The 25,411-nt window shown below is 40.0% G+C and overlaps 1 protein-coding gene across 2 annotated transcripts in view; it reads right to left on the bottom strand.

Moving 5' to 3' along the window:
- MAMDC2 (MAM domain containing 2) overlaps window positions 1,360–25,411 on the bottom strand; it is a 163,746-nt gene continuing 139,694 nt past the window's right edge. Inside the window, exons 11-14 of one of the 2 annotated variants that reach the window (XM_005683720.3) lie at window positions 23,918–24,070; window positions 9,156–9,415; window positions 2,506–2,590; window positions 1,360–2,366 (exon numbers count right to left, since the gene is read on the bottom strand). In XM_005683720.3, coding sequence (XP_005683777.2) covers window positions 2,302–2,366; window positions 2,506–2,590; window positions 9,156–9,415; window positions 23,918–24,070 — 563 coding nt within the window. In that variant the 3' untranslated portion in view covers window positions 1,360–2,301. The remainder of the gene's footprint in view (window positions 2,367–2,505; window positions 2,591–9,155; window positions 9,416–23,917; window positions 24,071–25,411) is intronic. The other variant, XR_001295975.2, reaches the window with a different exon arrangement.

Raw genomic sequence — 25,411 nt, 5'->3', positions numbered from 1 at the left:
TCCAGGGTAGCCAATAAATCCTACCTGTGGGAAACTGGGAACCTTAGGTATTAGGAATGGAGTTGGTAGGGGAGCTGGGAGGTTCAGGAGTCAGTCTTGTGCGGATTAGATCACAGGTTTGGCAATGTTGAGTAAAAATTCAACCAAGTCGACTGTAATGATATAAAGGCTTTACTGAACAATTCATGAATTGGGCAGCATCCCAACTAGTGAGCAGAGAAGAGTTCCAAGGATTTCTACAAAATGGAAGGTTTTTATAGACAGGAGGGGAAAGGGAAAAGGAGAGAATGGACTACTTCATCTTCCTTTTAGGGATGGGAAGGGCCTATGTGGCTGATTACCTCACTGCTGCTGACCAGAAAATTCCAGACTGATCTGTTAAGACTGCAATCCTAGGGAAGGTTATAACTGCAGTTAGGTTAGCTATTAAGAATTGGTCTGCTGATGTGGGACTTAGTACAAGTAACTACATTTTGGGCCTGCCATTTCTTTTTTAAAGAACAGTGAAACCAAGGTTCAAAGCCAAGCCCTACACTAGTTGCTAAACTTGAACAGATTTAGTTTCCTACTTACAACATGTAACCACCATCACTAGCTCTACCTTATGGATTGTTATAGGATTAAATGAGCAAATTCATGTAAAGCTCTTTGGACAATGTCTGATGATAATAAATATTCAATACATATTAGCGATGATTATTACCACGTGTGCCTGTGCAGTTGCTCAGTTGTGTCCGACTTTTTGCAACGCCATGGACTGTAGTCTACCGGGCTCCTCTGTCCATGGAATTTCCCAGGCAAGAAAATTGGAGTGGGTTGCCATTTCCTTCTCCGGGGATCTTCCCGACCCAGGAATCAAACCCTCATCTCCTGCGTCTCCTGTGCTAGCAAGCAGATTCTTTACCACTGCTTCACCTGGGAAGCTGATTATTACCATGGGTTTATGTAATCTGTAAGCAGAGTCTGGTGAATGACTTCATTCATTTATGGAATCATTGTATTCACAGAGTTTACATTCTAATAAGATACAATTTTGGAGAAAATTGAGATCACTTATGTGAAATGAAACACTTTTTAAAAATTAATTATGGTATCTATGTTTGCAGTGCTTATGCCACTAACAAAAGGGATTAAGAAGCATTTAATTGTAGCAGAGTAGAGATTCAAATTAGAATCAGCAGTTATACAGTGAAGATATTCATTCAAAAAAATATATTGGGACTTCCTGGCAGTCTGGTGGTTAATACTTTGTGCTGATCCCTCATCAGGGAACCACCCATGTGTTACTTAGCCAAAGAATAAAAATAGAAATTTTTTAAAAACAGAAAAAGATGTTGAAGAAGGTTAATTGCTAGTGAGAGATTTTCAAATTATTTTTTATTAGGTAATCATAATTTCATAATAGCTGTTTGAATATATAAACATGTCTATATAATTTTCTAAACATGTAAAATAAAAGATAGTAGTTTACTACATCTGTTTGAATTCATGTAACTCAAAACATTACCAAAACATACATTTTAAAAATCAGTAAAATTGTTTAACACACTAGAAAAATTTAGGGGGGTGTGTACATAAACATTTTCAAGCTTACTTTACAAAAAAAAAAGAGTGCAATTTCTATCCAAGTGTTCAGAATGACTTTCAAAAATAAAAAAAAGAAGGTAGCACTGCTTTGCAATACAGCATTAATTAATACTTATCCCGGAACACTGATAAAAGATCCTTTGTTATCACATATGGTAAACATATTTAAAAATTAATACTCCATTTCTGTGAATAAAACATAGAAAAAAACCTTTATTTTCTTAGAATAACTTGTTACCGTGAAAAACTGCATTCATTCTGCAGATATTACTGACATCACACATTATTACTTTAAAAATATTTATGATACTTGAACTTCAAAAGGAAACCCACAAGACCTATTCTCTTCCCAGTACATTCACTGAATGCAGATTTAAGTGAGCACATCTCATTTGATTGTGCCCTTTATTTGTATACTTTAAAATGACTACAATATAGTACATTTGTATTTTTAACTGGTACCAAAGTTAAGATGTATGATCTAGATAAAACCAGCAGCCTGTACTTGTAGTAACAGTTGTCATACGCAAAAAGGAAAAAAAAAAAAAAAAAAAAAGCCCTGAGTCAGTATTTTTTGCAAAAGTAATGAAAAAGAGTGCTCTGAAGTCATTTTATAACTTATGAAATGGTTAAGACTGTCCAGTATTATTTTGTTTTCATTTTGATTGAAGAGAGGTATGGCTTTTGTTTAGTTAATCCGATTCAGATCATTGCTTAATACTCAATTTCATTTAAGTCCTCAGAATATCCTGATGATTGCTGACTTTTATCTTCCATTTCTGTCAGGAAAGACAAATAGACAATAATAGTTTTCTCTATTTTTAATGTAGAAAATACTGAATTTGCATTCTTATGATTTGAAACTACTGCAAATTCTCTTTTCAGTCAAACTTAAATAATTTGGAAAACTATTGTTACCTGCACAGGATCCTGCTTGAAATTTAATATCATCAATGGCAATATCACTTCTTACTGACACTCCCCGAATGGCTTCAAAAATTATCTGAAAAATAATGAAATAGGAATTTAGAAATAGAGTCATCCTGCTAAAACAATGCTTGTCAGAGGCAGATCTAGGCTGTGTGGGTTTGGAAGCTTAGATTATTCTCCGGGGCCCACTTTCAGGAAAAGAATACAAAATCACCAATTCAAATTTAGGTACAAAAGGGAATTCTTATTTGGAATGTAAAGAAATTCACAACAAATTACTGGAGGCTTGGAAATTCAAGTTCCTTTCTTCTGAGACCTCTTTAGGCAATTTCCCAGGAATGTCCACCAAGAAATGCCTCTAGGTGGTGACCTGTTTTCCCTTGCTACCTAGAATGCTACTCCTGTCACTCACAGGCCCTGTGAAAGTGAAGGGCCCTGAAGCTTCAGCTTCCATAGTCTGTCCCTAAATCTACCTCTGTACTAGTTCTAGGTGGGAGAATTAAAACAACAGATGAGACCCAAGTATGAACAGCACTGTATAATAGTTAAATTTACCAAAAAGACAATGGTTCACTGATCACGTTAAATACCATAACATCCAAGACGCAGCCCAAGAAAAAGAGGAAACCAGTTTCATGACTTTAGATCCTAGAAGAAAATAACTGATCAAATATTCAGGTTCTAGGGAAAATATATTATCAGCTCTAAAAACACTTTAATAACAGCTAATAAACCATGGAATACTCCAGGGAGGCTTGTGGATAATGAAAATTGTCTAGAAGACACATTTGCTCTACTAATTTTATGAGCAAATTACTCCCATTGGACTAGTTCATGATTTAAGTTAAATAAACAATATAAAGTGGATAATTAATAAGCATATGAAACTATCTTGAATTTCATGACTCAGAGAAGCTTTAACAACAGAAACGTGGCAAGATAACATTAATAGAAATTCTAAAGATATAACCCTAAACAAGAATTCAGATAAATGGTAAGAAGAGGAAAAAGTGTCCTAATACATCTAGATAGGAGGATATATGAATGTAGTTAATAACTGTTTTGGTTTTCTGGACAGCAGTGAAATCTGTTTTTTGACCTCCAACTCTGCAATGGAAGTACAACAGAAAAATCACCTGATGGAATTATATTCTGAATAGTCTATTGTTGGGCCAAAACCTTGATTTCATACAACCCTCTCCTTTGAATTTCCTAAATATTTGAGTGATAACCATTTTATAGCATTACGATTTCCCCTTTGTATTATTCCCCTATTTGTATTTGTAAAAATCCTATTAAATAATTGTGGTTATTTTAGAATTAGATAAAAATGCAACTTTTTCTTTCAGTTTAAGTGTATTTTATTTTCAAATGGTTACTAAGTCATTATGCATGCATGCTAAGTCGCTTCAGCTGTGTCTGACTCTGTGCAACCCTATAGACTGTAGCCTGCTGGGCTCCTCTGTCCATTGGATTCTCCAGGCAAGAATACTGGAGTGTGTTGCCATGCCTTCTCCAGGGACTCTTCCCAACCCAGGGATCGAACCTGCATCTCTATCTCTTGCATTGGCGCCACCTGGGAAGCTCAAGTCATTAGGACATAAATACTTACAGTTTTGACTCAACTACTTGATAAAGGGAACATTAGCTATCTTTTGGTCCAGGGGCACCAGGAAAAAATTATTGAGATTAAGGGCACTATAAGCAAGAAAATTTGAAGACCTGGTCTTAGTTCAGTACCAGCACATAATAATTCCTACTAAATGTCAGGCAGTATAATGAACAATATGAATGACAGAACTATTTCAGTGAGCTGAGAATTTGTCTAACAGTCTCTTTCAATGACATCAAAAGATAAGAAATCAGGAGGAAAACACCTGAGAGCAGAGGAGGAAAGGTAAGCAAGGAATTCAAAGGAAATAAAATCATTCTGTGTTTTTGATCAACAGTGAGTCAGGTTCTGCTTAGCACTTTAATAAATCCCTTAGGAAAGGACATGATTGAAATTTTGCTACTTCATACATTTTTTTCTACAAAGAAAATCTGATGACTGGAATATCATCCAGAGGCCACCCACATACTTCTCCTATATTGGGGGTCTACAGCCTCCAAGCAGCAGACTAGTACCTCCTGTCTTTTTCTTTAAAATTTATTTAATTGGAGGCTCATTACTTTACAATATTGTAGTTGTTTTTGCCATACATTGATATGAATCAGCCATGGGTGTACATGTGTTCCCCATCCTGAACCCTGCTCCCACCTCCCTCCCCATCCCATCCCTCAGGGTCATCCCAGTGCACCAGCCCTGAGCACCCTGTCTCAGGCATCAAACCTGGACTGGCGATCTGTTTCACATATGATAATATACATGTTTCAATGCTGGCAGATCAGTGGCGGCATTAGATTAGAAATAAAGTGCACAATAAATGTGCTTGAATCATCCAAAATTATCCCCTGCCCCCCTATCTGCGAAAAAATATTTCTTCCTTAAAACTGGTCCCTGGTATCAAAAAGGTTGGGGACTGCTGCCCTACAAGATAAATCACAAATGGCAGCAGTACCACAGTATTCTAAAAATCAATACCTGCCCACTCTTACAGGTTGACTTGACTTCTCTAGTTCTGTGCATTTTCCTGATCGCCTGGCTCACAGCCCACTGTTCATTCGACATACCCACTTTGGATGTCTGCTACTGCTGCTGCTGCTGTTGCTAAGTCGCTTCAATCGTGTCCGACTCTGTGCGACCCCATTGACGGCAGCCCACCAGGCTTCCCCGTGCCTGGGATTCTCCAGGCAAGAACACTGGAGTGGGTTGCCATTTCCTTCTCCAATGCATGAAAGTGAAAAGTGAAAGTGAAGTCGCTCTGTCGTGTCCGACTCTTAGCGACCCCATGGACTGCAGCCCACCAGACTCCTCCGTCCATGGGATTTTCCAGGCAAGAGTACTGGAGTGGGGTGCCACCGGATGTCTAGTAAGATCAAAAACTATGTGTGTTAAAAACAAAAGTAACTGTTAATTTGCCTCTTGCATCAGCTGCCTTCCTTCTTCCAGGTCTGCTCCACCTAAGGTCTTCCTCATCTCGATAAACAGCAACTCCATTCTAGCAGTTGCTCAGGCCAAAACTTTGGAGTCATCCTGGCTCCTCTCTGTCTCTCAAACCCCACTTTCCACAAGGAGGGAAGTCCTGTGGGCTTTCTGACGACATCTCACCTCTGCTGCACAGCCCCGCCCACCATTTCTGTTGCCAGGCCCACTGCTGCTGCTGCTGCTAAGTGTCCGACTCTGTGCGACCCCATAGACTGCAGCCCACCAGGCTCCCCCGTTCCTGGGATTCTCCAGGCAAGAACACTGGAGTGGGTTGCCATTGCCTTCTCCGAAGCCCACTGCGGTAGCTCCCAAAGTCTCCTCACCCACCAGCCCCACCACCATAGTCTATGTAGTAAGTAGCTCCAGGTAGTAGCTAGAATGATCATTTAAAAGTATAAATCAGAACATATTACCTTAAAAGCCTCTAATGGTTTCTTATTGCTCTTGAAATAAATTTCAAACTGTACCATGTCCTCCAAGGCCTTTCATGAGTATTTCCTGATACTTTGACCTCATTACCTGATCAGCTTGACTTACTCTTTTTCATAGCACTTACTATCACTTGATGTTACATTATATATTTTTGTTTCACATTTTCTACCTCTCCCCCACCACTAGAACGCAAACTTAAAAAGTGTAAGAACTATATGCTATGTTCATTGCAGTATCCTCAGCACTTAAAAAGAGTAAATGGTCAATAAATACTTACTGAAAAGAGAGATTTTGGCCTGAGCTCCTATAGTAGCTCAGACTGATAACTGATATAGCTATTGAGAATACCAGGTCTGCCATGGTTATAAAGACCAGAAAGATTTGGGAAAGAATATATTTCTAGAAACAATTAATCTTTTTTATAGTTTGGTACTTTAAAGTTTATAAAACCCTTTCACAAACATAACCTCATTTGACTGTCACTTTAGTGATGTCAGCATGGCAGGCATTATTACCCCATTTTGAAAATGTATTAACAGGCTTCCCTGGTGGCTCAGATGGTAAAGAATCTGCCTGTAAGGCAAGAGACCAGGGTTCAATCCCTGGGATGGGAAGATACCCTGGAGAAGGGAATGCCTACCACTCCAGTATTCTTGCCTGGAGAATTTCATGGACAGAGGAGCCTGGCAGGCTGCAGTCCAAGAGGTTGCAAAGAGTTGGTCATGAATGAGCAACTAACACAAACAGTCTCAGAGAGACTGACGTTTCTCCAAGATCACCCAGTGCTTGTGACATCCAGGGCAATGAGTATATGTTGGGACTTCTATGGCAGGAGAGAGTGTAAAACAGGGACTTAGGGATGCAAACATTGGAACCAGTTAGATCTGGGACTGAGTTCTCACTCCGCCGCTTACCAGCTGGACATTTAGTTTTCCCCATCTTTAAAGAAGAGCTACAAGGTCAACTGGAAGAACTTATGCACAGCTTTTAGCGCTGTGAGTGCTTGGCACACGGAAGATGGCCATTAGCACATGGGTGTCTCTGTGTTTTATTAGACACTAGGATGTTTTGGAGAGACTAGTTCATCCTGGTCTCCAGATAGTTATTTGAGATTCCTGAGGGAATCACAAAATCAAGAAGAACATTCCTCATGGCAGATTCATATCCATTCCATTCTAAGCCTAAAGGAATGATCTGGAATCTTTTTTCCCAAATTGGGAGCCAAAAATCTCTCAGGTCATTTTTCACCCTTTGAGCTTAAATATCCCAAGATGCCACCCAAGGTGCCTCACTACTTTGTGCTCAAAAAAATTTTCAGACAACAAATCACCTGGCAAGTCTAGTATATGCAAGGACCTATACCCAGGGCTCAGATGCTGTGAAGTCACCTGTTCCACAGATCTCAAGTCCTAGAGCTCTTGTGCATCAGCACCATTTGGGCGTTTTAGAAAACATCAAGGCTCAGGCTCTGCCTGAGAAACTCAGATTTGTTCCATCTGTGACACAAATTCTCCATCTTTAGAATGCTCCAGAATCACCACAATTCTTGTTAAGACAGATTGGAGGGCCCTAAGCCCCATAGTTTCTGGTTCAGCAGTTCTGAGGCAGGGCCTGGGAGTGTGCATTGCAGGTGAGTTTCATTTTAGATGAATATACATTTCAGGTGTTGCTGCTGGTGTCAGGACCACACCTTGAGGACCTTTGAATAGTGTGAGTGCCATGATAACCTAAAAAAATTAATCCATCACCTCTGAATGATTATCAGTGATATAAGGAAGTTTATGAGTGATCCATTTTCTTTCTGTAAGCAGGCATTAAATCACTATCAAAATTATTCCTGGGGCTATATGTTTTCCTTTACTAAATGTTTAGATAGTTTTATCCACACCAAGATAATGGGCCATCCTTGAATAATGTGCATCTTCCCTCTGTTATTTGTTCTTAGCAATAGCAACCTAGATGGCACTGCAACCTGGCCGTTCCTATTTAGATCTGTAGAAAATCAATTTTGGTTAAGGGGTGGCATAAAATAATGTCTTTATTTTGGATACTTCTTCCTGGGAAGACTTGCTTAAGCCAAGTAGGCAGTGGTTAACATTAAGGGGTACTCTGGTCCAAAAGCAAGGATGAGGAGGAAGTAGGGCTTTTAGCTAAAGGTCACTCCTGGAATTCTATACAGCAATTTCAGGAACAGTCAAGGGTCTAATGTTATCTGCCCAGAACTTTCTGGAGCTTTGACTCATGGTAGGCAGGTAAAGGCTTCCTTGCTAGTTCAGCGGTAAAGAACCTGTCTGCCAATGCAGGAGACACGGGTTCCACTTCTGAGTTGGGAGAATCCCCTGGAGAATGAATGACAACCCACTCCTGATTCTTGTCTGGAAAATCGCATAGACAGAGGAACCTGGCAGGCTACAGGCCATGGGGGTCACAAGAGAGTCAAACATGACTTGTCACAGGCTTTTAGGAGGCTTCTGCTGATTCCTAGGCTAATTGGCTGCTTGATCTCACCCACCGGAATTGAAAAGGCTCCTTCTTATTGCTGTTCAGATTCCGTTATAATTGGGATCCTGCAGGAAGGAAGTCTCCTACTGCCTGTGAGCAGACTCAAGGGAGGCCCAGGACATAGGATCAAGATTGTTTCTTTTGCATCAGTGCAGACAGAGGCTTAAAATTTTACTCTGGATCATGTACTCTGTTAAATAGAAGCTTACAACAGCAGCCCTTGCATATGGCTAATGATGAATTAAAGAAGCAGCTGCAGCAACTAATTAGGTAATACCAGGTTTAGAAAAAAGAGAAGCTCTGTTTTAGAGGTTTTCAGGACACAGACTATAACTGACACTCAAAATGTACCAAGATGAAAATAGCTACAGTTTCACTATTGAGTTACAAAAATTACTCTATGTATAAATACCCAAAGCTCTCTCTTTCTAATTTCCCTTTCATTGCTTAAGTTCAATCAATACAGACTAATTATGTTTGCTCTTAAACAAGTACTGCCTCTATCTTTGACCCTGAAAAAGAACAAAACATTCTTGATGGTAGCAAGAAAAAGAAAGAGCATCAGAAGAGTATAGGCACATTTCCCATCATTTGATTCTTGTCTCTCTTGGCTTACCTGGTGCTGCCTCTCACAGCTATATTCAATCAGAGCCCGTAGCCAGGAGATGCTCTGTTCACCTCTTCTTCTCCACAAGAGAGACTCTTCACTGTCGCCTTCCTTTTTCAAATAAACATTCAGGAGGCCAGTCCCTGCTCCATACATGTGGTAGAAAAAGGTCAAGCAGTGTTTCCCAGTGACTCCTCGTAGAGGCCTGGACAAGAGTCTTGCTTTTTGTCCATATACCAAGTGGGAAGCCTCGATGTACATGTAGTAGCCTTGAGAGCAATGGAACATCAGGTATTGTTAAAAAGGACACATCATATTCTCTTCTAACATATATATATGCAGATTATTTTCCATTATAGATTGTTACAATATATTAAATACTGTTCCCTGTGTTATACAGTAAATCCCTGTTGCTTATCTATTCTATGTATAGCAGTTTGTATCTGTTAACCCCATGCTGCTGCTGCTGCTAAGTTGCTTCAGTCGTGTCTGATTCTGTGCGACCCCGTAGACGGCAGCCCACCAGGCTTCCCCGTCCCTGGGATTCTCCAGGCAAGAATACTGGAGTGGGTTGCGATTTCCTCCTCCAATGCATGAAAGTGAAAAGTGAAAGTGAAGTTGCTCAGTCGTGTACGACTCTTAGCGACCCCAGGGACTGCAGCCTACCAGGCTCCTCCGTCCATGGGATTTTCCAGGCAAGAGTACTGGAGTGGGATGCCATTGCCTTCTCCAGTTAACCCCATACTCCGAATTTATTCTGCCCCTCATTTCTGTTCTGAGTACTGTTCCTGGAAACAAATTAGAGTCAATGAATGACTTGACTACAGTACTGATAAAGGAGTTCATAATTTTGGAGAATGTGTATAATTCAAGAAAGATAAATATGCTACAATATTTTAACCATCAAAATAAGTGTCTTCATGTAATAATTTATAATTCAGTTTAATATACAGGAAGTAATTAATATACTAGTATTGTGCCACTGAGGTGGTAATTAACATGAGAATTTATCCTACTAATCCGTGGACAATATTTTTAGCTTCCATCATTGGTTTAGGGGAATGGTCAGGTAGATGAGGTTCAAGTCTTGGTTCTAATAGTTATTGTCTGTGTGACTGTGATCTAATGGATTATCCCGTCTGAATCTATGTTCAGTTTAAAAATTTGTTGTTGTTCAGTTGCTAGGTTGCGTCTGACTCTTTGCAACCCCATGAACTGCAGCACTCCAGGCTTCCCTGTTCTTCACTATCTCCCTGAGTTTAAAAATAATGGTTACTAAACCTGTGCTACAGAGTTATGAGAATTAAATAATGTGTGTGACATATGTCCACATGTAACATGTATTCAAATATGTTTTCCACCCTGCTTTCCTGATATTTTTCTGTGATACTTCTTGAAAATATAATTGCACAATATTTCAGTTCAATTCAGTTGCTCTTGCGACCCATGGACTGTAGCACACCAGGCTTCCCTGTCCTTCACCAACTCCCAGAGCTTGCTCAAACTCATGTCTATCAAGTAGGTGATGCCATTCAACCATCTCATCCTCTGTCATTCCCTTCTCCTCCTGCCTTCAATCTTTTTCAGCATCAGGGTCTTTTCCAACGAGTCAGTTATTCGTATCAAGTGGCCAAAGAATTGGAGGTTCAGCTTCAGCATCAGTCCTTCCAATGAATATTCAGGATTGACTGGTTGGATCTCCTTGCAGTCCAAGGGACTCTCAAGAGTCTCCTCCAACACTACGGTTCAAAACCATCAATTCTTCGGCACTCAGCTTTCTTTACAGTCCAACTCTCATTTCCTTACATGACTACTGGAAAAACCAGAGCTTTGACTAAACGGACCTTTGTTGGCAAAGTAATGTCTCTACTTTTCAAGATGTTGTCTAGGTTTGTCATAGCTTTTCTTCCAAGGAGCAAGCATCTTTTAATTTCATGGCTGCAGTCACCATTTGCAGTGATTTTGGAGCCCCCAAAATAAAGTCTGTCACTGTTTCCATTGCTTCCCCATCTACTTGCCATGAAGTGATGGGATCATATGCCATGATCTTCGTTTTCTGAATGTTGAACTTTAAGCCAACTTTTTCACTCTCCTCTTTCACTTTCATCAAGAGGTTCTTTAGCCCTTCTTCACTTTCTGCCATAAGTGTGGTGTCACCTGAGTATCTGAGGTTATTGATATTTTTCCCGGCAATCTTGATTCCAGATTGTGCTTCATCTAGCCTGGTATTTTGCATGATGTACTCTGCATAGAAGTTAAATAAGCAGGGTGACAATATATACCCTTGACGTACCCCTTTCCCGATTTGGAACCAGTATGTTGTTCCATGTCCAGTTCTAACTGTTGCTTCCTGACCTGCATACAGATTACTCAGGAGGCAGGTAAGGTGGTCTGGTAGTCCCATCTCCTTAAGAATTTTCCACAGTTTATTGTGATCCACACAGTCTACCAATATTTAATATAATTATTTGTGACATTTAACATATTTATATCTTATACTTTATACATCATACACTATATACTATATGTTAATTATATAACACTTTACATTTCCATTTTCCGTTCCTAATTTTAGTTTTTTATTTTATTTTTTAATTTGCTTGTTTTAGGCAGAGGCAGGATTAATCTGCACGTAAATAATGCAGTGGTGTGTTGGAACCTGTTTCCACTGGCTCCAACAGTCAATTATGTGAGTTCGGTTGGTAGGTCCAAATGGCTTCACTTTGGTAGTTTGAAAGGGTCTACAATGGAAGTATTCATACTACAGAAATGGGACACAACTACAAGTCAGCCCCCCAACATAAAAAAGAGGTGGTTGGTGTTAAAAAATTACCATGGAGCCACTAAAATAAGCAATATAATAATAGTAATTTCCAGAATAATACACCCATAATATAATTCTAGGTACCTGTGGCTCATTTTTTTAAAAAGCCGTGGACTCTATATAAATAGTTCTTAACCTTTCCTCATTTGATGAAAAGCTTATATCTCTTCAACATGAAAAATATGCACAAATTTTTATATCCAACTGCATCATCTTCTTTGCCAATATTGATTTTTTTACATACATGATGTAAAAATTTTTACATAGTGTTATCTCTCTGTTATTTCACATGGAAATCAATGGCTGCACTGAGGGGAAAAAAAAGTTCCCAAATATTGCATACAAATGAAATGGCTTCTAGAGCATCTTTAAAGTTTCAAGGTTACTCAATGAAGTCTTTTCATTTCTCAAAAGGCAATGCTTGAGACACCCCAACCAGAATTGGGCTCCAATGATCAGAGGCTCCATCCTTGCTCCTTCAAGGCATTCCTCCTTTTCCTTTCCCTCATTTCCACAGATCTGAGAATCCAACGGGCTATTATAAGAGTGGGAGAAAAAGTCCTGCCCCATTTGGTCTTATCAGATCTTGCACACTGTGCAAGCCCTTCCTCAGTGTTTCACTCAGTAAAGTTACCACCCTGCCAAACTGGGCAGTCAGTCATGGGCTTTGTCAACCAGTCACCCGCATGATCTACTCTAAACTGCTGGGATACTCTCATGTGTCTGCTGTGCTCGCCAATGACACCCTCATTACTAAAACCAAGGGTCAGTTTTCAGCTCTTGTCGTTCTTGTCATTAGTAGCACTGGACACAGTAGATCACTCCTGCTTCCTAGAAGGACCTTCTCATTTTGGTTTGCAGGATGCTGACCTCTCCTGGTTTTTCTCCCACTTCACTGGTCACTCCTTTGCTAGCTCACCTTTTCTTCTCTGACCTCTTGATCTTGGAGTGCTCCAAGACCCAGTGTTTGAATCTCTCCGTTCTCGCTCACTTCTTTGGTGATCTCATCTTATTTCATGGCTTGAAATACTATATGTGTTGTTATATCTCAAATTTTAATTTTCAACCTCTTTCCTAAAATCCAGGCTTGTTATTGAAAGTAATCTCCTCTTATTGTCACGTAGATATCTCAAACTGAACATGGTTAAAACTACACTCCTAACAGCCTCACTCTAAAGCTTACCCTACCCTTTTTAGTTGTCCAGGCCCCAAACCTGGCCATTCTTTATATCCTTTCACTCTTCACATCCAGATGGTCAGGGATTTCTGTTGGTCCTACCTTCAGAATATGTCCAGAATCCAATCACTTCTCTCCTTGCCGCCTCCACTGCTACCTCCCAATCTGAGCCAGTATTATTTCTGACTTGGATTAATCCAACACCTCCCAACAAGTCTGCCTGCTTTTACCCTAGTTCTCTGCAATCTAAACATAGCATCCATAGTAAACTTTCTAAAGCAACAGCTAAATTTTACCATTCCCCTGTTCAAAACCCTCCACTAGTTAGCATTTCACTCCGAGTAAGAGCTGAAAGCCTGACAACATATAAGGCTCTACATAACTCCTGCTCATTCTCTTACCTCTCTGATTCCTCCCGCCTTTCTCCTCACTCACTCTGAGTCTTGAGGACACACTTGAGTTCTTTACCTTTCCTGGAGTGTAGTAAGTTTGCTACCACCCCAGGGCCTTTGAATGTGCTGATCTCTGCCTACAGTGGCTTTTCTTTCATATAATCTCACGTCTCACTCTCTCACCTCTAAGTCTTTGCCCAGATATTACCTTTTCTATTAGGCCTATTCTGACTACACTGTTTCAAATAACAATCGCCCCTCCTCTGGTACTCCTTTTTCTCTATACCCTAATTTATTATTTTCCATCTCATTTAATTGCCTCTCGCTGCTGTTGCTAAGTCACTTCAGTTGTGTCCGACTCTGTGCGACCCCATAGATGGCAGCCCACCAGGCTCCCCTATCCCTGGGATTCTCCAGGTAAGAATACTGGAGTGGGTTGCCATTGCCTTCTCTGAAGTGCCCCTTAACATACTATATAACATTCCTATTTTTAAGTTTGTCTGTCTCCTTCCTCTAGAACACTCAAAGGCAGAGGTATTTCCTTGTTTACTTTACTACTATGCCCCCAGGTCCTAGAGCAGTGTCTGGAACATAGCAGATGCTCAATAAATATTTGTTTAATGAACAAAAACCACAGACCAGTCTGACCATTTCCAGAGCACATGGCTCTACGAAGGTTACTCCAGTTGTGTGAAGATCTTGGCAACGAGACATGTACTTGATGAGGATGCTCCAAAGCAAAGTAGGAACAAGTCCAAGTTTTGATAAAGTCACATTTTAAAGAAAATGTTCTCAACCTAGTTACATACCATCTGACTTTTTTTTTTTTTTTTTTAGCCAAACACATATTCTTTAACTTCATTATCTTCATTCTTTCACTGGCAAGAAAACTGCTACACAAGAAGCACTGGGGTTTTCACACTTTCAGCAATGAAAGAAAATCTTATTGTTCTTTTCTTTAATACTTTCTAACTTAAGCTAGGCTGGATGTAAACAAATATTGGTACACAAAACCCTAACAAAAGGATGTATTTAATTTAATCCCATGGAAAATAAAGTCAAAACGTGAACATGGTTTATCACCTACTATGCACAACAGTGTTATGTACTATCCTATACGTAAATTAGTACAGCACAACGAACTGAAACCCTACCTTAATACATGTTTAAACTGAAAAATATTTCCTCCAAAAATAATTCTTAGGGAAAGAAGAAGAAAGTCAAAGAAAAATAACTTTGATACCTGCCTTTGGGACTCTCAAAAGGTCCACTTGAATCCCAAGAAAAGGACCTTAGCTAAAGACAAAACACTTAATGGCAGGGGGAGGATAGGGGACAGGGGGGCTCCTCTGAAGGATGCTGTCACTGGGAAACTGGAAAGAAAAGACTATTGTGGCCCTACAACAGGAAGTCTTTTCAGAATGGAAAGAAAGCAATGGGTCCATTATAAGTGAGAGATGACGCAAGAAGTATCTTCCATCTAGTGATGGTAGTATGTAATCCCAGTGATGACATATGCTGTGTGCTGTGCTTAGTTGCTCAGTCATGTCTGACTCTTTGTGACCGCATGACTGTAGCCCACCAGACTCCTCTGTCCATGGGGATTCTCCAGGCAAGAATACTGGAGTGGGTTGCTATTTCCTTCTCCAGGTGATCTCAACCCAGGGATCGAACCCAGGTCTCCCGCATCACAGGTGGATTCTTTACTATCTAAGCTACCAGGGAAGCCCAAATCCTGGCCAAAATCATCTGAGGTCCTGCTAGAGGGGTAAACCTCCAGGATTATCCAACTGAATTCTTCCTTGTGTGAGTACAGTGCACTAACCAGTCAGCCTCAACTGGGTGAAGCATTACTCTGGTAATGCTTTCCTTTCATGAGTCTCTGAGTCTTGGGTATCAGGCTAAAGCCATTGCCTAAGCTTTCTAGTTCCAGAGATCATTGTGTTTAGTATCATGAAATATGAAAGGAAAGCTCCTGAACTGTTTGACATGTGTAACTGCTGCTTTTGGAAGAGACAGGGAACAGCCCTGTCTCTAATGTAATTATACACTAGTATAATTACACCTTTCTGGGGCACAGGCACTAATCTACTTTTCTTGAGTTTTGACCTTTTTCTTGAGTTTTGACCTTTCTAAAACTCCTTCAGGATATAGTTTCTGTTTTAAGCCCATACATATATATCCCTTCGGAGAAGGCAATGGCACCCCACTCCAGTACTCTTGCCTGGAAAATCCCATGGATGGAGGAGCCTGGTAGGCTGCAGTCCATGGCGTTGCTGGGAGTCGGACACGACTGAGCAACTTCACTTTCACTTTTCACGTTCATGCATTGGAGAAGGAAATGGCAACCCACTCCAGCATTCTTGTCTGGAGAATCCCAGGGACGGCGGAGCCTGGTGGGCTGCCGTCTATGGTGTCGCACAGAGTCAGACACAAATGAAGCTACTTAGCAGTAGTAGTAGTAGTATATATATCCCTTAAGGCAATACTGATTTAGACTAATCTAGACCAACATCTATACCTAAAAATAATTGTCACATATTTGTCAACCGATCAGAATCTGTCTGATACCCAGACCAATTATTCTTCTTGATTCCAAACATGTTTTTCTTCTTGACTTGCACGTGACATTTCCTTTCCCCAGAGAAGATCAGAGCTTCGTGGAGAGACAGTCGGCCTCACATGTGTTTGGAAAGAGAGAAAAGCCTTGTGTGTCGACAAGCTTTGCCACATTCCAACTCCAAATGCTGTCTGTCTCAGCAAACAAAAGCTCTCTGGATGGGAGCCAGGAGCCCCAGCGATGAAAGCTCAGGCTGGCTCATGTGTCCTTGCACATGAAGGATTCCAGTCTGTGGAAGGGATTAGTAACTGGAGAAGACAAATTACTTTCTTTCTGTGGATCACTGTTTAACATTCAAGATAGGGGTTCCAGTGGGTCTACTGGCAGATCAGGGTCCCATCTGTTCTTTGTTCAGCAACTGTGATGTGTTGAGACACAGCATATTTGTAATTGGGAGCAGTGAAGCAGCTGTGCCTCTAGTCTTGCGACCCTCTTGCACCAGGGCTGGGAAGGAGTGGGAGGCCATGTGGAATGAACAGCTAGCTGCTTCATTAAGCTGGAAGATGATTCTTTACAGTCAGGGGGAAAAGATATCAATATTTTGGGAAGAACAACTGCTAAATATGTCTCTCTCTAAAACTATTGTTCTTTATTATATCTTTTAAATGATTTTTAAAGTGTGTCATAAATGAATGGTTATTAACTTACTGGGGACAGAGTTTCAACTTGGGAAAACTTTTAACAGTTCTGGGGTGGCGATGGTTACGAAAAAGGTATATATACTTAATACCACTGAATTATGTACATAAAAATGACTAAAATGGTAAATTTTATGTTATGTATATTTTACCACTATTTTTAAAAAAGCTTGTCATAGAAGTCTTCTCTTGGGTAAGTAGGGTCCAACAATACCAGAAATTAGTGTGATAAGATAAATTATGAAAAAAGTGAGAAGACTGGAGATTTTAATATTCTAGAGCTAATTGCTCTTATAGTTTCAGACTAGCTGAGTAGCACTGTTACATGTCTGGATATCAGCTAGCAAAATTCTTAAAAGACAAGGACTTGAATGAGACTGCTATTAAATTTCAGCAATTAATATATAACCAATACATTAAATATATAGTTTTGATTTTCTTTTGTGTCAACAGCACAATTTATAAGTAAATGTCATTATTTGGTATTTTAATGTATCACTCATATTTCTACTACACAAGAAGGTTCATATAAGACTCCGACCTTTACTTAGTAGTGTGTTGGAGAGAATTTAATTGCCAGAAGTACATAAGATGTATTGAAACACTGAACAGTACCACAGAAGAAATTGATGGTGTCTCTTTATTTGGAAATTATTATTTTTTAAAATGATGAATAGCTACTTTTCTAGGACATAGCTGTGGGAAAGAGGTAGGGAAAACTGAATGACTTTTAATCTATTCACTGGTGGACTCAGTGAGCTAGGAAATGTTACAGTTGAAGGCATTTTCTCACTAAACTGGAGAGTTATCTGTTGATTTATTTATTCTACTATCTCTTGGTCACAAAACCCATGTAAACTCTAGGACAACTAAAACAATTATTTCAGAAGAATTCTGACAGCATGGCATCACATTAATAATATAATATTATTATATAAATATAATTCGGAGAAGGCAATGGCACCCCACTCCAGTACTCTTGCCTGGAAAATCCCATGGACAGAGGAGCCTGGTAGGCTGCAGTCCCTGGGGCCGCTAGGAGTCGGACATGACTGAGTGACTTAACTTTCACTTTTCACTTTTATGCACTGGAGGAGGAAATGGCAACCCACTCCAGTGTTCTTGCCTGGAGAATCCCAGGGACAGGGGAGCCTGGTGGGCTGCCATCTATGGGGTCGCACAGAGTCGGACACGACTGAAGTGACTTAGCAGCAGCAGTAGCAGCATTCATATATTAAAATTGTAATAACCAATAAAACCCTTAGGACTTTGTTAAGATTTGTCTTTACTGTCTTGTGAAAGAAATAGCATCAGTGTCAAGGAACTTTCTGATTCTGCCAGGACAGAGCTATTCAAATAGATGGTGACAAGAAATGGATAAACAGGTCCTGCAGAGTCCATTTCAGCTCAATGCAAGTCAAGACTTATCTGTCACAAGTACTTTTATTATTTTATCAGACAGGGAGCCAAATGGTTGGGCTACAATATTGTCTTTGTTGTTGTTCTAGTAGAATGACATGTTCTATTAGATGACTGACAAACACTGGAAATGTTTCCCCAACTTTGGCCACACAAATACCACTATATGTATATTACTTCTCCACATAGTACCTGTACTATTACTCATTTGATATATTTCTTTCATTTTTTACTCCTTAAATCCATTATTCAAATAGGAAACTGCATATTAGCATGAAAACAGAAAACAAGCTATAGATTTGTGAAATAATGGTGTTGCTGTATTGATTACATATTTTGCTTTTACATGAATAGTACTATCAAATTAAAAATATTCATCCACTTAACCCTTAAATCACCCAGTGGTACTTTGGAAAACACTGGCTTAAGGTCTACCAAATCTTCTGGTTACTACTAAGTCATTTTATTTGTAATCATATGCCATGATTTTCTATGTATAAAAGCACAAATGAAACAAAACACTGAGTCCAAGAAAGTATCCCAGAAATGAACACCAGATGAACATCGGATTTTATGAATGAGTCACTAACTACAAAAATAGTAATATCATTTTCATTTCAGTGGAGCTTGTATAGTATTAGTTCTTTCAGAAATACAACCTTGGTTAATCATCACAGTAGCCCTAAGAGATTAGCAGGGCATCCGCTGTTATGTGATGCATGACGCATAGTAGTTACTTAGAAAATATGGAGTGAATCAAGATCTTAGAAACTCTGCTCTATATAACATTACAATCGCTCCCAGTTCTAAGATGTTTCATCTTATAAACATGTAGCATATGACACTGGTGGCTTTAACAAACATTCGTTTTAAAGGGGTATTTAATTGCTTATACTTTATGAATGGGTGATCCTTGTTATATTGTAATCTGAAAGCCAATGTATCAGCCCACATTAGGCCATTAGAGGCCATTGTGTATCCTAACCCTCAAAGGCGAAGCTACCCTTTGAGGGTTCAGGCTACACAATGGCTGCGGGGACTGTGGTCCTGGAGTTAAACTGCCGATATTGGTTCACAGATCAGAAAAAATTTAGATACTTTCTGACGGGTTACATTTCAGTGGATGTCTAAAAATACCATCAGTTTGAATATATCCTCTCCAAGGGCAGACCCTTTTCTCTGGTATGAAGGGTGACAGGTATGAGATTGCGTGGCTGTGTGAAGACTTGTGTTTTTCACATGTAAGCCGTCACAACTTTGAAGTCGTGTGTGGTCTCCTCCTATCATGTGGGTTGGAAAACTCTGGTGAGACCGTGTGGACAGAATATGGACATTAGAGCCCAACACTCCTGAGACACAGTCCCTATTCCACCAATCATTGCTGTGTGGCCTTGGAAAGGCATTTCTCCAACCTTCAGTTCTTTCATATGAAAAATGGACACTTTCACTTGCAAGTCATGGTAAGGGTGTGTTATTGTTTGAATATTCATTTCCCCTCTTTGCAAATGTATATGTTGAAATCCTAACCCCTACTATGATGGTAATTAGAGGTATGATCTTCGGGAGGGGTTAGGTCCTGAGGGCCAAGCTCTCATAGGTGGGATGCGTGGCCTTATAAGAGTCCTCTGACAGCTCACTTGCCTCGTCTGCTGTGTAAGGACACAGCAAAAAGACTGCTGACTGTGAACTAGGAAGTGAGCCCTCAGCAGACCTCAAATCTGCCAGCACCTTGATCTTGAGCTTCTCAGCCCTCAGAACTGTAAGAAATAAATGTCTGCTATTTAAGCCTCTGAGTCTATGGTATTTTTGTTATAGCAGCTCAAACTGACTAAGGATATAAAGGTCCCAGCACAGTGCCTGCACATGGTAAACACTCCATCAGTGATCAATAGATGTTATTATTTCCCTAGAAGAATAACTGTTAAAGTAATTTAATGAACAAGACAAAGACAGAAAACTCTAACGCCATATTATCTGTAGGTAACCCTGGGCACAGCACAGCAAAATTTGCAGCCTCTGCATTGTTATACTTAGGAATAAAAAGATATAATCTGGAAAAGATTTTATGTGGTTAGAAAATTGAAAGATGTCCTGAGACCCTTTAGAAAGTTTGCATTGAAACAGGTGAAATAAATGATGGAAAAAAGGGAGACCCTAGAAAAATTTACTGAAAAAAATCAGAATGCTCTGTGTTGTTCACCAGAGAATCTGATACTCTGTGGTCAAGTATTTTCTGGGAATAAATATTGAACACACTAAGAAGTTTTTACATTACAATTTTTGTTATGAAGTTTCACCCCAGTCAGCTGAAATATTCTTCCAAGTTTTCAGAGAGACAAAGAAAACACAATCATGCCATTTTCTTTAAACAAAGCCACACCAAGTAAACTAACATGTGCCCCTACATGTAAATAAAGGAGCAAAATCATGAGTAATGGAATATCTACAGGGTGTACTTTTGTCAGATTTTCATAGATTTTGTCTTTAGGCAGGAGGGAGAATGTCATCCACAAGTTGATTAAGTTTAAACTCAACCATCCTTTGAAGTACATAAACAGACAAGTAGCTATAGTTATTCTCATTTTCTAGATGACATCACTGAGACCTAGAGATTTGAAGTAACTTTTTCAAGGTCTCATACCTAGTGAGTGGGGAACCTTGACTCCAAAGTTCATGGGTCTGTTACATCCTGGCTTGGTAACCCTCCCTTGCCCTTTTCAGAGACTCTCTCCCTCCACGGCTCCCTATTTTTGTTTTGTCCTCTCTTCCGTGTCCAAGACATTGCACAGACTGTTACCCAGAAAATTTCCCTGTGCTACTCTACCACGGCACAACCCTCTTCTCAGTTCTGTTGTTACCAGATTTTTTGGTGTCCCTGAAAAATGGAAGAGAAGCTATCAACTCCCTCCCCAGAAAAATGTACATATAGACAACATTGTGATTATAATGGACTCAAACTAAAGCTGATTTATTCTTGATATTTCTCTATTCCTCTCGTAATTTAGCTTCTCCCCATTACTACATTTTCTATGGGTCTTGCTAATTAAGTGGCTATTCTTATATGCATCAGGGAGGGCTTATTGGTTCATTTATTCCTTCCAAGGACTTTTTTGAGCCTCTGTAGTGTATAAGATACAACAATAAGTCCTGTGGGGATTCATGCAGGAATTTGATAGTATTCTGCCCTCATGAGGCTTCCCTCATAGCTCAGTCAGTAAAGAATCTGCCTGCAATGCAGGAGACCCGGGTTTGATTCCTGGGTTGGGAAGATTCTCTGGAGAAGGAAATGGCAACCCACTCCAGTATTCTCACCTGGAGAATCCCATGGACAGAGGAGACTGGCAGGTTACAGTCCATGGTATCACAAGAGTCGGACACGACTTAGTGACTAAACCACCACCTACCCTCATTACCGGAGAAGGCAATGGCACCCCACTCCAGTACTCTTGCCTGGAAAATCCCATGGATGGAGGAGCCTGGTAGGCTGCAGTCCATGGGGTCACTGAGGGTCGGACATGACTGAGCGACTTCACTCTCACTTTTCACTTTCATGCATTGGAGAAGGAAATGGCAACTCACTCCAGTGTTCTTGCCTGGAGAATCCCAGGGACAGGAGAGCCTGGTGGGCTGCTGTCTATGGGGTCGCACAGAGTCGGACACGACTGAAGCGACTTAGCAGTAGCAGCCCTCATTACACTGTTAATGAGGCTCATTTTTCGTTTGCTGATTTATCTCTTTTCACTAGATTCAGTGCTGAAAGGCCATGAAGCTGCCACTGCAGCAGCCTCTTGCTACCATGAGAGGACAGACTGTGATCGGAGCCAACTCAGGAAAACCAGAGCAGAGAGGTGGAGAGGAGGAGGTCCCAGTGACATGGCTTTATCCTCTACATCAAGCTGTGCCTCAAGTCAGCCCTAAAATGGCATTTTTTTCCTGTTACAAAGAGCAATAAACTATCTCCAACCAAAATAGTCTTAACATATACACATCTTTTAATTATCTTTTTAACTTCATTGTCTTTCCAGATATAGCCTCACACTCTCTTAGAATCTTCTACTCAGTGCTGGAAGTAGAAATCTGATCTACCTATGAACAAAGGCTGAATCTCTTCAACAGCTGCCCTAGCTGATGCAACACTGTCCCAGCATCTCTGAAGTAACGGAAAGAAAAGAGGTCAGTGGTGGGACCAAGCTTCACATCATCTTCTTAGACAAGAGTGCGTTTAGGATCCAAGGCCAAATGGATACTCAAATGGATAGTGGCTGGAACCAAGTGTTCTTGAAAAGACCCAAGTCAAAACTGCCAGGAGGGATGCAAGTAGAAAATCTACGTGAGTTCTATCTCTGTAGTACAAGTACTAGGGGAAAAGAGCGTAGCCATAGATCATCAGCCAGAGAGTACAGTGCCCAAAAAGGTGAGATGCAAGAGAGCCACTGCTTAGATATCTGTCATAACAGAAGGTGTCCAAGAAAGCATTCGAAGAAACACTAAACATTTTAGAAGTTATTTTCTTTTAATCCATCCTCCACTCACTCTGGCTAAAGGATCCTGACGATGCTGGGCAGAAGAGGAAGTAAAACAAAGAAAGTTCAAGCACAGACAGTCTTCTCTTTCATCATCTCCAAACTATGAATCAGGCCCATGCTGAGGGGGAAAGATGATTCGATGGAATGAGAAACTGAAGTTGTCATTTGAATTGGACATCTTAACACATCTGAATGTGTGACTGCTCCACTACCTCAACAGGACTGGGGAACTGTGGGATCTGCCAGGGGTGGGAAAGGGAGAATTCTCTCGGGTATGTTTGAAGAGAGTGTTGGAAAGAAAATACAAAGCTGTTGCTGATTGCACCCTGCCAAGTTTAGCCAATACAGCCAATATTTTTTTGTGGTATTGCTGCTGTGTGGTGTTATTCCCTAGGCTTATTTTTGAGGTAGACCATAAGAAACAACACTATGCCACTCTCTGTTTAAGGACCCTTCAGGAAATATCTCTTTCATATTAATATCAGGGATAGTTCTGAGTTGCTGGACCAAATGATGTACTTTTCTCCAACTGGTATTCCTAGAGAAATTGAGAGCCTCAGTGGAAGAGGTCTATTCTTCAAGGAGTATTTTATCTTGGACATTGTTTGCAATCACTGACACATGGTGATAATAAGAAGCAGAACAACTTTTAGTCTGGTTTAGTGTAGTTTACACATTTCCTACAGAAAAATGTACCCCTTTATTGCCTCCATCCCTTGGTGGACTGCTTCATCTGTTTCTATCCTAAGAACACAGTAAATCATGTTTTACAGATGACTTTTCCATCTTTCTCAGCTTCTGGAAAGTGAGGACTCACACTGATACATCTTCCCTGTCTGCCAGATATTTCTATACTAGGCCTCAGTCCTGGGCTTCATTTTAGACCACTATTTTATTATTTTCATTTTTGCCCACCTCCCTTTTATTTTGAAACCTTACTTCTACACATCTTTGTAAGCTCATTTAAATCCTTTTTGCATCTAGATAATGAGCAATATAATAAACAGAAAGAATGATTTTAAATGCACATACTGAATTACCTATCCCATGTGTGTAATATCCCACATGCAGTTCACTCTAGACACCTTAGTTTTCACATATCACAATGCAGTAAACAACCCCTAGAAAGCTATTTCGGGTTTCCTTAGGAAACAGCACCATGTGGCATAACTCACCTACCCCAGTAGTGTGATCTCCCTTTGGTCCAGTGTAGGAGGTGGGAGTTTCTCCCCTCCTCCTCTGCCAACTGCTCCGGTTTCTTCTCTCCTGAGTAAATACACATTCATCTTGTTCGAACGTACACTCTCCTGGTAGAGGTAGGAGCTTCTCTGCAAGGAAATAGCAGGTGTTGTGACTGCTGAGGCTCTTTCAATGAATATATATGCCAAGGCTCACTGGAAACCCACACTAATGTGTGGTTATCATCTGGCCACATGTGCCACATAGAGAGGCAACCCAACTACCAGCACTCCCTCTAAGCCAAGCTCTTGCCTGTGGCTAGAGTCTGGACTTCACCCTGGTTCTGCCATAGAGGCAGAGAACAATCAGAATACTAGATCCAAAAGTACTGGAACACTTTGAGAAAGCAACTTTCTCTGACTTGTGAATTTATTTGTATGAATGAGATTATAAAACTCTCTGACAGTTGGAGGTATATTGCCTTTATGGAAACATAAAAATAATAAAATTGCAAGCAGGAGGTTTCTTCAGAAATCCAGAATGAGCGAAGGAAATCCTCAGAGCAAAGCTATCTATAGTCGCTTTGGAAAAGGGAGAGAATGTGAAAGAATTAAATGTGATTTTGGAGACAGATTAATACATGTGCAGCAGGTTACTGAATTTTTCTGTGCCTCGGCATTCTTATTTGTAATGTGGGAATATTAATGGCATCCACCTCAGGGGGTTGTGAGGATTAAATGAGATGATGTATGTAAAACATTTAGATGTAAAACTCAATAAATATTAGCTAAGTAAATATTAGAACTTGGTGTTTTTCTACCTGGAGGCTTATTTTCCATTTTCAAAAATAAATGTCTTTGGGTGCTATCTTCAATAACTCTAATAATGATTATATTAGAGTGGTGCCACCTCCCAACTTCCTGGGAACTTCTTTGGCTGAACTTGGTTGTACCTTCCTACATCTAGATTCTCCAATAAACAACCCATCTTTTCCTTCTCTAGCATGATCATTATTTTACTTCATTTTATTTTACATACACTATAAGCTAATGAAGGTTCATTCTCTTTTCTATGCCTTGAGTGTAGAGATTTTTATCTTGTTTTATGTTGTCCTTGCAGTGCCACACAAATCAAGGGACTACAAATTGTCTTTTAATTAAATAAACATGGAGATTATTCTCCAGTGCCAAATAGATACCACAATATGCCTGCTTGTTAAAGAAATGGATACCTTGCGACTTAGGATGCAGTGGTAATTAATAGATAGATACCAATGATCTGGGTTGAGGTACGTATAAATTTCTCATTAGACATAATGTCCAACACATAGCCATAATATTTGTCACTATCATCAATGCTTGGTCCATTGTTTCATTGCCATTTAATCCACTTAGAAAATATTTATTTTATTATGATTTAGAAATGATGTGCTTAGCCTAGTATAGTATAACAATTTCATCAATATAGCTTGAAAATCTGCATTCAAGTAA

The sequence above is a fragment of the Capra hircus genome, chromosome 8, assembly GCF_001704415.2.
Source record: "Capra hircus breed San Clemente chromosome 8, ASM170441v1, whole genome shotgun sequence".
NCBI lineage: Eukaryota > Metazoa > Chordata > Mammalia > Artiodactyla > Bovidae > Capra > Capra hircus.
Note: the sequence above shows the minus strand (reverse complement) of the source record. Positions and strands in the feature narration are given on the sequence as shown.